General features: G+C 38.2%; 1 protein-coding gene across 4 annotated transcripts in view; it reads left to right on the top strand.

Moving 5' to 3' along the window:
* mlphb (melanophilin b) overlaps positions 1-13,341 on the top strand; it is a 117,100-nt gene extending 103,759 nt beyond the window's left edge. The window contains exons 14-17 of one of the 4 annotated variants that reach the window (XM_059967057.1): positions 4,397-4,489; positions 6,627-6,693; positions 9,782-9,882; positions 11,296-13,341. In XM_059967057.1, coding sequence (XP_059823040.1) covers positions 4,397-4,489; positions 6,627-6,693; positions 9,782-9,882; positions 11,296-11,322 — 288 coding nt within the window. In that variant the 3' untranslated portion in view covers positions 11,323-13,341. The remainder of the gene's footprint in view (positions 1-4,396; positions 4,490-6,626; positions 6,694-9,781; positions 9,883-11,295) is intronic. The other 3 variants (XM_059967056.1, XM_059967058.1, XM_059967059.1) reach the window with 3 other exon arrangements.
* The last annotated feature ends 1,374 nt before the right edge of the window (positions 13,342-14,715 follow it).

Here is a 14,715-nt window from a genome sequence, read left to right as displayed (position 1 = left end):
AAAAATAGAAATCTTGCTTTACACTAAACTTCACTGTCAAGTCAAGACACTTTTTATTGTCATTTTGACCATAACTGCTGGCACAGTACACGGTAAAAAGGAGACAGTGCAGGCATTACAATAAATAATAAACAAGACAATAGGCATGGTAGAGGGCAGTAAGTTGGTGTCAGTCCAGGTTCTGGGTATTGAGGAGTCTGGGGGAAGAAACTGTTACATTGTCTGGTCATGAGAGCCCGAATGCTTCGGTGCCTTTTCCCAGACATCAGGAAGGAGAAGAGTTTGTACAAGGGGTGCATGGGGTCCTTCATAATGCTATTTGCTTTTTGGATGCAGCATGTAGTGTAAATCTCTGTAATGGCGGGAAGAGAGACCCCGATGATCTTCGCAGCTGACCTCACTGTCCGCTGCAACCCAAACATAAAGGTCATGACTGAAGAATCAAGCTGAATATGACTGAGCTGTTCATTGGAGAAACTTCTGAAAACTTCTGTCATCAATTTGGTTGACATTTTCAAAGTCACTATTAAATGGCAATTGTGACTATTCATAGCTCAGAAATATGCAGTCGAATGTTTGGAGTGACAACACATGGAAATTCATCACGTTCCTGAAAACTATAAAACAACAGTTCTGACCTAGAAACATTCCATGATGCACAATATAGGTTCAGGCCACAGATGCCAAAAGAAAAATGCAGCATGTAGGCCCAAGAATCAGGGATGAGAGAAAACTGTGGTCTGGAGCCATGATTAGAAGTATTGTCCACAGCCCACAGAACATTACCAAGGTTTACTGGTGCCATTGTGATTGTGCCAGTAGTATGAATAAGCAGATATCACATCAGAACCTATGATTGACTGTTGAGGGAATATATGGCTGGCTACATATTAGGAATAGGAGACTGGGCTCTGAACTAATAGAATGGGGTTAAGACTAAGAAAACTGGAAGGAGTCTGGGAGTTAGGGATAGGCTGTGCGGGTAGGGATAGACAATTTTAGGTCAGGGAGCTGGGATTTTGGGTCTTAAGCCATTGAAGAAATTGTGAAGGGGGCAGAAGTACAAGAAGTGTGGGAATTAATGAAGTGAGAGACCCAATTCATGGCTATCAGTAATGTGGTTTACCCAAATAGGTTCCAGCACTGAGTGCCATTACTAAATCCTTCACTAATATCCCTGGCAACGCTTCATAAAGAGCAATAGTTGGGAAAAATAATGTCATCAGAAATATATCTATTACAGATTTCACATTTGATGCACAACGTTCAAAGTAAGTTTATTATCAAAGTATGTATACATCACCATATACAACACTAAGATTCATTTTCTTGCTAGTATTCACAGTAAATAACAGAAACACACTCCCAACAAGACAGACAATTTGCAAAAGACAACAAACTACAAACTTTGCAAATTCAAAAAGTAAATAGAAGAAATAATAAAAGTAGTAATAAGAAAAAAAAACAGTAAATATTGTGGACATGAGATGGAAAATCCTTGGTGAGTCCATAGTTTGTGGGAACAGGTCAGTGTTGGGGTAAGTGAAGTTGAGTGAAGTTAACCCCTCCGGTTCAATAACCTGATGGGTGAAGGGTAATAATCGTTCCTGGTGGTGTGGGTCCTAAGGCAACTGTACCTTCTTTCTGATGGCAGCAGTGAGAAAAGAGAATTGTCTGGGTGGTGAGGTTCCTTGATGATGGATGCTGCTTTCCTGAAATGGCACTCCATGTAGATGGGCTTAATGGTGGGGAGGATTTTACCATGATGGGCAGGTTCAAGGGCATCGGTGTTTCCATACAAGGAAATGATGCAACCAGTCAATATACTCTCCAAAATCCAACCTGTAGAAGCTTGTCAAAGTTTTAGATGTCCTGGTGAATCTTCTCAAAGGAAGCAGAGGCACCCCACGCTATCTTTGTAATGGCACTTATGTGCTGGGTCCAGGACAGATCCTCTGAAATTATAACACCGAGGACTTTAAAGTTGGTAATCTTCTCCACCTTTGATCCCCTGATGAGGAGTGGCTCAGGACCTCCAGTTTCCTGGTTTTGAAATCAATTATCAGTTCCTTGCTGACATTGAGTGAGAAATAGTTGTTGTGACATGACTCAGCCAGATTTTCAATTTCCCTCCTATATGCTGATCCATCACCATCTTTGATTCAGCTAACCATAATGATTACAGCTAACCATAAGCAAACTTAAGTATGGTATTGGAGCTGTGCTTGGCCTCACTGTCATAAGTATAAAGCAGGCAGTGCAGAGGGCTATGCACACAGCCTTGTGGTGCACCTGTGCTGAGGGAGATTGTGGAGAAGTTGCTGTTGCCAATGTAAATTGAATAAGGTATGCCAGTAAGGAAATCAAGTATCCAATTGCACAAGGAAGTTTTGAGGTCAAGGTCTTGATGCTTATTGATTAGGTGTGAGGGGATGTTAGTACTGAATATCGAGCTGTAGCTATAAAGAACATCCTGATGTATGCATCTTTACTGTCCAGCATCTGCCATTGACCTGTTGTAGCAACAGGCAAATTGGAACAGATCCAAATTGCTTCCAAGTTGATACGTTTCATCTCCAACCTCTCAAAGCACTTTATCACAGTGGATGTAAGTGCTACCGGATAATAGTCTTTGATGCAAGTTACCACATTCTTCTTAGGCGCCGGAATAATTGAAGATTGCTTGAAGCAGGTGGGTATTTCAGATTGCCAAAGTAAGAGGTTAAAGATATTGGTGAACATTCCAGCCGGTTGATCTGTACAGACTTTAGAACTCGGCCAGTTACCCGATCTTGCCCGGATCCTTTCCGTGGGTTCACCCTTATGAAGGATGCTCTCAGGTAGGCCTCAGAGACTGAAATTACAAGGTCATTGAGGTCTGTGGGACTCAAAGTAATCCCATAGCTGCTCCCCTAGCTCATGTGTCCAACTCTTTGTTGTCTTTATCTCTGAAGCCTTGCGCTTTAGCCTCTGCCTGTATGCAGGTAGGAGGAAGACAGCTAAGAAATAAGATTTCCGGAAATGCAGTGTATACATGGAACGATAGATAATCCTAATCATAGTATGGCAGTATTGAAAGTATTGGGAACCCTTGTCCTGCAGGGGCTATGTTGATAATAATTGAGCTAAGATTTCTTTAAACCAGCCTGACTGAAGTCCCTGACAATTATTTCAAAGGCTTTGAGGTAAGCTATTTCTTGTTTGATGATGGCAGCACTGAATATATCAAGTGCCTGTTTAATGTTGGCCTTTGGCATTATGTAAACTGTGGTCAGGATCATTGGGGAAGACCTCCCTTGATAAGCAGAATGCTTGGCACTTCATCATTAGACGTTTCAGGTTGGGAGAACAAGAGTGTGAGAAGACTGACACGTCCAAGTATCACAAAGTGCTTTTCATGAAACGCAGACCCCCACCTTTTGCTTTCACTGAATCAGCAGTCCAGTCCATCCTGTGTATCAAGAAGCTCTCAGGTCTTATTGGTATTCACAACAGAATGCGTCCATTTGAATTTCACAACTAATAAGTCAACTTAGTAATAGTTATTAACTGTGTACCACATTGGGGAAAATCGATTTCAGGTCAAGTACTGCTACTAATAACAAGGAACTGGGCTGCTTAATTTCAAGCTTGAGGTTTCTATCTCTCCAGCTAGAGAGTCTTGTCTATGAATGCATTTTCATTGTATCTCAGTGGTTGTGTGCATTCCATAAATAAATACCCTTAACAGACATATCTTGATTAGAGCAAAATGCTATCTGTTACAGGAACTGTCAAGCAGCATCTGTGGGGGAAAAGGAAATGTCAATATTTAGGGCTGAGAGTTTGCATCAGGATATAAAGTGGAGAGGGATGTTAGCAGATATAAAGAGAAGAGGTGGAGGGCTGATAAGTGGATAGGTGGACCAAGAATCCGCTGAAAAATCACCCTCTGGTCCCTGTCATACCCTTCCCCCTCTCCTCTGCACATTGCCTGTCTCTCCCTCTCCAACCCTCAATCCTGATACAGGGGTTCAAACTGAAACATTGACAATTTCTCACCACTCCCCCCCCCCCCAAACTTCAGATACTGTTGGATCCACAGTGAGTTCCTCCAGCAGATTGTCTGTTGCTCCAGATTCCAGCTTTGGGATACTTTAGTATTGATTCAATTTTCTCCCTTCTATAATGTCTTTATTTTTCTCTTGGCTGTTCCCCATAATGACATTGTAACGAGTTGATCTAAGGAGGCTGTGACGATAAGTTTGGCTGTAACTCAGAATTTGTTTGTCAGTTTAACAAAGTATAGTGCATGAGTAACAGCAGGGGAACAAAAAGAAAAAGGCATACAGTGTTGCTAAACAAGAAAGCTCAATATTATTGCTGTTTGAAATGTCAGTGCAATTTTGTACTGCAGGTTTCAGAATTAGAAAAGCGGATAGCAGCTCTGAGCGCTACTGGGATGAATGTCTCAACTGTGGAAAAACCCAGAAGCAAACAGGATGGACAGGTGTGTATACGTGAAAATGGACCACCACCACTGATAGTCACAGGGCAAACAGAAGTCTGGAAACTGGAGGTGTCTGTTTCTATTGATCAAAACAATGCTAGAAGTTTTCCCAACTACTTTAGTAACTGAAGGTGTTATAGTAAGGGTGACAACAATGTCATGATTCAATTTCTGGCCTTTACTGATTTAACTGATCACGGCCAGGTCGCATTTGGGGCAGTTACAAATTGTTGAAAGGTCATGTAGAGGGGAAACCAGCTATCAAGAATTAGTCTCTGCCTTCAAGCCAACTGTATGAAATATGTGCATGGATATCAGCTTAGGGAATGCTGGAACTCAGTGACACCTTTCCGGTCTGGCAGGTTGTTTGCATTCTTTGCCAAGGCTGGTCATTTCAAAACTGATATCTAATAGGAGCCAGTACCTAACTTCAAAACAAAATGTTGTAATTAGAGAAAATTATCATGGCAGACAAACAGTTCAGGATGTATTTCTCAGCCAGAGTTTGAAGGGGTACTGAGAGGATGGAGTAGGAGATAAAAAGTTGTAAAGGACTTATTACTAAACTGAAACAGATTGTTAAAATGGTGGTCTTTGTTCTGTATCCAATGTATTTGTTGACCATTGTTTAATTCACTTGTTCACAAAATAATTGAATATTTATGAATACATGAGGCATTGCTTTGGCCAGTGGTATAATATGTATGTGCCAAATTATTCTTAGAAAACTGCAGTCATTGTAGTCTCCAAATACAAGGTAAGGCACCAGTGCCCTAATCTGCTTTCACACTAAAGTGTAAGGGAAAATAATAGTTAAATCACTAAACTATTTTCTAGAGTCGTAATTATTGATGTGAGGCAAGTGGAGAATTTAAATAAATATGGATTAAAACACTAATATCAACAACCATGACCATAAACCTGTAGCACTATAAAAATCCAACTGGTTCAGTCTGTCTTTTAGGGAAAGTAATCAGCCACTGTTACCACTCTAGTGTGCATGTAATTCCTGGCCTATTAATATTATTGACTCTTAATTGTCCATATTCAATGAACAAAACAATATGTTAACTAGATCAGTGCACACAAAACTTTGGAGGAGTGCAGGTTACATCTATGGTGCAGAAAAAAAACAGTCGATATTTTGGGTAGAGACCCTTCATCAAGACTGTCAACCAGTTTCCCCTATTGTATTGAATCTTATAAAACAAAATTATTGAAATACTCTGCATGTTTCATCAGAAAGACCAATTATGACATTTCAAAGTAACTGCAGATATTATATATCCATGATAGAAGTGTTGCTGCTATTCAGATAGACACCATAATAATTTAAAAAATTGGTTGTATTATTTCTGTGGGTGATAAATCTCACATCCATTTGTGGTCTGAATTACAATATACAACAATATGTAAAGTTCAGTTGCTAATGATTAGAAGAAGACTATATCGCGAATTTGTTTAGAAAAGAGACCCATAGCACTTGCTCAGTTGAGTTCTAAACCACCAAGAGATATGAAAGGTTTAAGTAATGATCCCCTGTTGCACAGAGAACTGTTTCAACTGGCTTAGTACTTGAGTGCTACAGTAGGAATGATTAGTGTGGGTCTGTTCTGATCTACAGATAGTGACTTTTGCTGGAAAATGAGCTCTAATTGTGGCTTAATTGTGGCTCGGTTTAAAATGAAAAGAATGGTAGCACAGGTAAGATGAGGTCATAGTCTTCAAGTGTTGCTGGGGGAGGGGAAGAATAATGGAGCCTATAAACAAGAGAAAAATATTGTTCAAGTCTAAACTGATTACAAATTTGCCTAACCTAGAGTTACCTAGGAGAACTGGAATATTTTTGCGCAGAGTCAAATTCTCTGCCACTCTCTGTTATTTTTCTTAAGATGTACATTATCAGTCTATTAGGTGTGAACTGTAAATTAAATACAGTATAACCATAAATTAATCTTGCATTAAGGATAGATCATCCCATGGGTCCCCAAGGGCACAGAATGCTTCTAGAAATCACTGGTCACATTTATCATTCTTTTGGAGCTTCTAATTTGCTCAGAAATTGTTTTGATTGACATGATTGAATGATAATTCATCCACCAACCAACTGTTTAACCAGACTATTTGTCTTTTACAGGCAATGATGATGCAGACGCCTCCTCAGAGAAAAGGCACAATTTCAAATGGAAAAAAGGAATCAAAAAGTCAGTTAGGAGTGGTAGTGATTTTGACTGAAATATGCATGCGTAGTGCATTACTAAAGATTTTGATTTCAATATTAATTGGTTTTATGAGTCTTCAATATCAACACCAAATGAACATTTTCAGGTGTATTATTAAAAAAGAAAATGCTGGAAACTCAAAAGGTCAAACAGTATCATAAGTTTCCAGCATTTTCATTTTTTTACAGTCATAGAGTTATAGAAAAGTACAGCACAGAAACGTCCGTGCTGAACCGTTTAAACTGCCAACTCCCATTGACCTGCACCAGGACCTTAGCTCTACATAGCCCTACCGATCCAAACTTCTCATAAATATTGAAATCAACCTTGCATGCACCACTTGTACTGGCAGCTTGCTCCACACTCTAACAACCCTCTGAGTAAAGAAGATTCCCCTCATGTTCCCTTTAAACTTTTCACCTTTCACCCTTAACCTGTGACCTCTGGTGCAGTCCCACCCAACCTCAGTGAAAAAAAGCCTGCTTGCATTTACCCTATTTACACCCTGCATAATTTTATATAGCTCTATCAAATTTCTCAACCTTATATATTCCAAAGAATAAAGTCCTAACCTGTTCAATCTTTCCTTATAACTCAGGTCCTCCAGACCCGGCAACATTCTTGTAAATTTTCTCTGTACTCTTTCAACCTTATTTACAATTTTCTTGTAGGCAGGTGATCAAAACTGCGCACAATATTCCAAATTATGCCTCACCGATGACACAACTTCAACATAATATCCTATTCCCTTGTCTCAGTATGTTGATTTATGAAAGTCAATGTGCCAAGAGCTTTTTGATGATCCAGTCTAACCGTGATGCCACTTTCAATGAATTAAGGAGCTCTATTCCCTGATCCCTTTGTTCTACCACACTCCTCATTGCCCTACCATTCACTGTGTAGGACCTACCCTGGTTGGTCCTATCGAAGTGTAACACCTCACTCTTGGCTACATTAAATTCCATCTGCCGTTTTCAGCCCATTTTCCAGCTGGTCCAGATCACGCTGTAAGCCATGATAGCCTTCTTCGTTGTTCACTACACCCCCAATCTTGAGGCCATCCATAAATTTGCTGATCCAGTTAACCACATTATCATCCAGATCATTGATATAGATGACAAACAACAATGGACCCAGCACTCCATTAGTCACAAGCCTCCAGTCAAAGAGGCAGCCATTTATTACCACTCTGGCTTCTCCCACAAAGCCAAAGTCTAATCCAAGTTACTACTCATCTTGAAAGCCCAGCGACTGAATCTTCTTAATCAGCCTTGCTTGCAGGACCTTGTCAAATGCCTTACTAAAGTCCATGTAGATAACATCCACTGCCTTGTCTTCATTAACTTTCCTGGTAACTTCCTCAAAAATCTCTATAATATTTATTAGACATGTCCTACCACACACAAAGCCATGCTGACTATCCTTAATCAGTCCACGTCTATCCAAATACTTAAATATCCAGTCTCTAAGTATACCTTCCAATAATTTTCTCACTGCTGATGTCAGGCTCACTGGCCTGTAGTTTCCTGGTTTGTTTTAGAGCCTTTCTTGAACAGTGAAACAACATTGGCTATCCTCTAATCCTCTGCTACCCACCTGTTGCTAAAGATGATTTAAATATCTCTGCTAGTGTCCCAGCAATTTCTATACTTGCCTCCTGCAGGATCTGAGGTTAACACCTTGTCAGACCCTGGAGATTTATCTACACTAATTAGCCACACCTCTCCTTTGTCCATGAAGTTGATGCTGCTTTGCCCTCACTTCTTTAGAATCTGTGTCTGTCTCCTGAGTAAATACAGATGAAAAAAAATTATTTAAGATCTCCCCCATCTCTTCTGACTCCACACATGGATCTTCCAGAAGACCAAATTTATCCCTTGCAATCCTTTTGCTCTTAACATATCTATCAAATCCCTTAGGATTCTCCTTCACCTTGTCTGCTAGGGCAACTTCATGCCTCCTTTTAGCCCTCGTGATTTCTTTCTTAAGTATTCTCTTGACTTTCTTATACGCCATAAGCTCCCCATTTGTTCCTACCTTTCTATACCTCCTTTTTTTCTCAACCAGAGGTTCTATATCTTTTGAAAACCAAGGTTCCCTACACCTGTTACCTTTACCTTTTATTCTGACAGGTGCATACAAGCTTTGTACTCTCAAATTTTCATTCTTGAAGGCCTCCCACTTACCAAGTACACTTTTGCCAGAAAACAGCCTGTCCCAACCCACACTTGTCAGATCCCTTCCCTTCTGATACCAGCAAAATTGGCCTTTCTCCAATTTAAAATCTCAACCAATGGACCAGACCTATCTTTTTTGTATAAAACTTTGAAACTAATAGCATTGTGATCACATTCTGACTTGATGGGCCAAATGGCCTCATCCTGTTCCTATATCTTATGGTTTTTTCTTATTTAAGACTGCTACTTTCTCTTTCCCCTATTCTATCCCCTCTCTTATACAATACTGATTTGTTGCTAGTCCTTTATTTGACTTTTCCTGCTTGAGGTCACCCTACCAATTTTGAGTTTCTTTTCCTTGTTGCTTCCCTGGCTTCTTCTCTTCAGTCTTCTTTTACATTTGTCATTCCGCACCTCCTCTAGGTGTTAAATCCTGAGATTAATTTCTTTCTCCATACAACAAAACTATTGATTTTCCTGTTCCTAATTTTCCTTTCCTTCTGCATTCAGCGTTTTTGATATTGGACTGTAATTGCTTCTAAACATGTATTTTCTAAACTGTGCTTTGTCTCCATTAATGTGCTTGAAAACAAATTCCATATTCCCATTAATCTCTGGATAAAGAAATTAATCCTAAATTCCCATTTGACTTTATTAGTGTCTGAAAATTGACACTAACAGTAGATAAGACAACAGTTGTAGATAGATACACTTAAATAGATACATTTCTTCAATCCATCTGCTGATTTCCCTTCTATCCAAATAAATAGCAAATTACTTTTCTTTAGCATTCTCTTCCTTTGAGAAGGTAATATCAGTCTAATTAACCCTTTCTGATACTATGAGATATACATATGTATTGAGTTGTATCAAATAATATTTCTTTTATGCAGCTTTCAAGAAAGAGTCACGTGAGCGAAACATACAATACAAAGGATCACTTACTCAAAGGAATCCGAGCAAAAAGAACAGAAGACTGGACCATGTTTTTGGGGTATGTTAAAGATCTTGTTGACTACCTTGAGGGTGTAATTAAGTACAGGTCTACATATAACATTGCTAGAGATTTTTGTGGTCAGCACCACCTTCAAGCTGAAACTCTCAGAAGACTATGTAACTGCATGGTTCTCAACCCAGTTTCAAGTCCTGCTAAACTCTCAGATTATGCCAGAGCTGGAATTCAGTTCCCTCAAAACTGCTCAAATCCAGAGTTAAACTTCAGTTGTTGTGAAGAGCCACATACACAGACTTAAGATCCTCTTTTTGTGCAGCAATATTTTTGAGATCAGGATATCCTGTTTGAGCATGTGTTTTTTTTTCAACAGAATATTTGGGAATATTCCCTGTGGTAAAAATCCTTTTTCTTATTGCCAGAGATTGCATTTGTACTCTATGTAATTTGAAGAATCATTTCAGCTTCAGGTTTTATATAGCAATGTGAAATCTACTTCAATGTGCCTCTGCTCTTTATTTGCATTCCAATCTATGCCTCTTCATGGAGGCTAACTGGGCACCAGCACCAGTTGTAAAATGGAGGTCCCTGCTGAAGGAAGAGGACAGGTAAAGGCTGGAGGATGTGGGGTGATGAGCAGGATTTGCCTATATAGGAGGAAGGTGCAAGTTTGTAATGCAGAAAGAAGGTAGTGCTTGATTCCTTTATGCTTGCTAAACTTGGAAACATAAAAGCCTGCCAAGGGGTCTCAACCCAAAACGTTGACTGTTTTCTTTTCCATAGATGCTGCCTGAACTGCTGAGATCCTCCAGCATTTTGTGTGTGTTGCTTGGATTTCCAGCGTCTGCAGATTTTTCTCGTTTGTGAAACATAAAAGCCTTGCAACTTAAAAAAATGTAATTTAAAATAGACCTGTATTTGAGCAAGCTAGGGCACAGATATTGCAAAAATTAATATTCTGAAAGCAGGTTTGTGATTTGATAAGACTAAACATTTTAAAAAGCTTTTAATAAAGCTTTTTATTATTTTGCAGTGAATGCAATTCTGAATTGTCAATATAGGTTAATAAAATAAGGAAGCATTAAAGAGAGTCAGGATCAGACCCCTACCTTTTACCATTTTATAATATTTTACATATCCATTTTGAGCTGTGGAAAAAAGTATCAAAGTTTTTTTTTTAATTATATGTTTCCATTACAGTTTTGCCCTCCTTTCTATGATAAAGCACAGAGCTCTTGCTAATCTAACTCATTTTTGTTAAGAAAGAAATTTCAGTGTTCCCAGTTACGACAAAAATTTTGAACCAGATCTGGTTTTTGAAGTGTGGCCTGACTATTAGGTTTGTGAAAGACAAATAGTACGGCCAAAAACTAGGATGGAATAGCTTTCCTGTACTTCATACTCATTAATGTTCTCCATAAATGTTTACACATTATGTATTTGTTTACTGAACAGAAGCCAGTCATGTCTATGCAACCATAAAGAGAACAGCCATCAACGTGACGTGCCTACTACTGCAGCTTTCAAAATTCACAAGTTTCCAGAATGAGCATAAAGATCCTCATTTTCAGAACAATCAGCTTGCTAAATGATACACCGTACAGAAAAGCTTGTGAGCTGTATTATTTCTTTCATGCAGTGTTGCACACAATTGATCTTTTGAGTAATCGATATCTTTTGCATGAAATATATGCATGTGCAATTGACCATGTTGTGACAGCTTTGATGCTTATTAAAATGTAAATGTTTTTAAACCTAAATGTATTGCATATTACACATTTTCAAAACTACTTTTGTTATAATTTTATATATTGGGCAGCTGCTTCCACAGCCCAATTGCTAAATACACTGTCCACTGTGTATCTGAACTAAAAGAAAGATTAAAGCCTCAGTTCCTGGTCTACATGAGATAGTGACCTCAATTTGCATGCATTGAGATATAGTTATACTTTTGCTACCATTATCCCTTTTCCAGGGAAAAATCTTTCACAATATTCAAACAGTGATCCATGCTATAAATTCTGTACACTATATTGACCTTAAATATATTGCCTTCAACTTACAGACCATGGTCCAACTAACATAAGCTAAAATTATAATTTAAGATCTATTTTATTTTCTTATTTCTAACAATGGTTATATATCCCATTTGATTTACCTGAAGATATTTAGTAATGTTTGGACACCTTTTGCAAACAATCAACTCAAGATTCTTTCCTGATAAATTATCTACAATAGCCACTATTATCTGAGATGAAACTGCCTTGAATTTCCTGCGCTTTGCTTAATATCTGCCATATACTGCCACATTCGTTTAATTTATCTAAATCAGTCTATGACCTTTCGCTGATCATTTATTAAACCATATAGAATAATCTTGAATTTAATAAATCTTCTATACTAACTACTAAAAATGTGTTAAAATTAGCCCTATACAGTCAGTCCCTTTCAGAATTTGTGTTACCAAATGCATACAACTATGGACATTTTACGTTGACATTGTACCTTACATTTTTATCCAAGGTCAATAATATCTTTCCCAATCAGGACTTGTTCATCAGACAGTTAAAGTACCTCTGAACCCTAAACTTATTAGAACATTCATTGAAGCAACTGACAGAGCTACAACTGAATAACTCTCACCAAGCATCTGATTCCAGTCTCTTTGTATTTTTTTATTGACTCAACCAAGCCCAAAGTGGTTAAGAATTTTAGATTTATGGAAGCTTGTGTGGAACTGATCTGTGGAACTTTTGTTATGGATTCTGTTATTTTTAGAAAGTTGCACTTTTGCCATCAACTGAAAACTATTTAATTGAAGTTCAGGAAAAGTTTAGAATTGAGATGAACATTAACAGGGAAATCCAGAACAGGATTGAGAAACTGCTGAAATCATGGAGAAAATTTCAATTTTTCTTCAAAATAATAATTCATCAAGAACAATTATAACTAAGGAATAAACAGATGACAAAAATTGTCATCAAAAAAGTTTCTATAAAATTGGTCTTTCTTCTAGAAATTATCAATCCGCATAATTAAAGTGAATAAATTGGTTTAGCACCGTAACCTTAAACTGACATACAACAAAATAGGGTTAAGTCATTGCAAGTGCTTTAATAATGATATTGGCCCATTCCAGAGAAAACTTAGTCTCCATAATCTGACAAGTCCAAGAGTTTATCAGTGTTACTGCTCTGGAGAACTTTGCCATGCAGAATTAAGTGCTTTGATGATTGTTGAATAATCCTAATGATTGTCATTGTAATCCTGATGTATTGATATATTTTGTTTTATTGTTTGATAACATGCACAATAAAAATATTCCCAATTATGCACCATATTGTTATTTTAGATATTAAACAAAAATATAGTAAAGGTCAGAATCAGTGGTTATTGTGTGTACAATTAATTCATCTGCTACTTGTCTTATTTTATACATTTTTTTAATTTATTGAGATACAGCGTGTAATCCTAGCCTGATCACAGGACAATTTCCATGTTTGCAAGCTGTTATTATTCTCATTGTTCATTACATTTCCAGGTTGTATATATTATCTGAAAGGTTTGGATTACTGTACTGTATAGCTAAATGTTAGCGTAAACTAAATAGACAAATGGGTCTAATCCCAGTTTTGCATACTTCCTTTTAAACTGAGAAAAAAAAGCAATTCATTCACTCATTTTCTGCTTACTGTCCCTTATCCAAATATGGTACCGTTGTACCTGTAATCTCACGGGCTTTAATTTTGTTCACTCCTCTAATGTGTAAAATTGTCAGAAGTCTCTTGATAGTCATCATTCAGAATAACAATTTTACTATCAAGAATTTAAACCCTCTAGACCTCTGACATCATCTGCTTCTCTAAGAAGGATCAGAACCTTTGTTAGTTCCAACCCTCAGTAATTCAAGATTCAAGATTGTTTATTGCCATTTGTCAGTACACAAGCAAAAAAGAGAACCAAATGATTGTTACTTCAGATCTGATGCAGCACAAAGAGCACAATAAAAACACAATAAGTATAAATACATAGGATTAGCTTGTGTACGTAGACTAGTTGTATGTACATAAAGTGATGCTAGGTTCAGGATTAACTGTCATTCAACCATACATGAATATGCATGAATACAACTAAACAAAGCAGCATTACTCCAGGCCAAATTGCAAGACACAAGTACCAAAAGTCATACACAGCATAAGGCACATATAAGCAGTAAAATACAATCACACACAAAAATATATAGTCCAACTCCCTGAGTCGATGAATGTTGCAGCAGTCTGCAGTTGAACATAATACAGCTCGTCTTCTGCCAAGTGAACAGTGGAGGGGCCAGCACCAACTCCAGCATGGAGGACGTGCCACACCACCTCTGGCACTCTGGTGCAACGCTGCAGTTTGAGGCCGAGTCCTCAATACCACCAAAGCCACGCTGCTCCCCAGCCACCTACCCTGCCATTCGCCAATAAACTACTGAATTGGATTTGTAGCATTCTACACCAGCAATGTCCAACATGGTCTTGCAATCATAAGAAAAGCGACTAAGATCATCACTTGATGTTAGATTGCACACCTCCTTTGCAGACAGACACCTCTCTGTCGCACATAACCATCCATACCAGGTCCAGCTCCTTCAGTTTCTCTGTCAGTGAGCAACTCACTTATGGGTAGACCTGCAGTACTTCAGGTTCTTAATGTCGAGCAGGGTCTTCCAATCATTAAAAAATAAAAAAGATAATAACACCTTTGGTTGATCCCATAGAAACTGCTGCATCCAAATATGCTTTCATCTTACCGGAACTCAAGCACATCATAGAAGATAGAGGAATATTGGTACATAAAGTGATTGACAGGAAAAGATAAAGTATTGGTGGAGGG

The sequence above is a fragment of the Hypanus sabinus genome, chromosome 4, assembly GCF_030144855.1.
Source record: "Hypanus sabinus isolate sHypSab1 chromosome 4, sHypSab1.hap1, whole genome shotgun sequence".
Taxonomy (NCBI): Eukaryota; Metazoa; Chordata; class Chondrichthyes; order Myliobatiformes; family Dasyatidae; genus Hypanus; species Hypanus sabinus.
The sequence above is the reverse complement of the archived record's forward strand: the minus strand, read 5'-3'. Positions and strand labels throughout refer to the sequence as shown.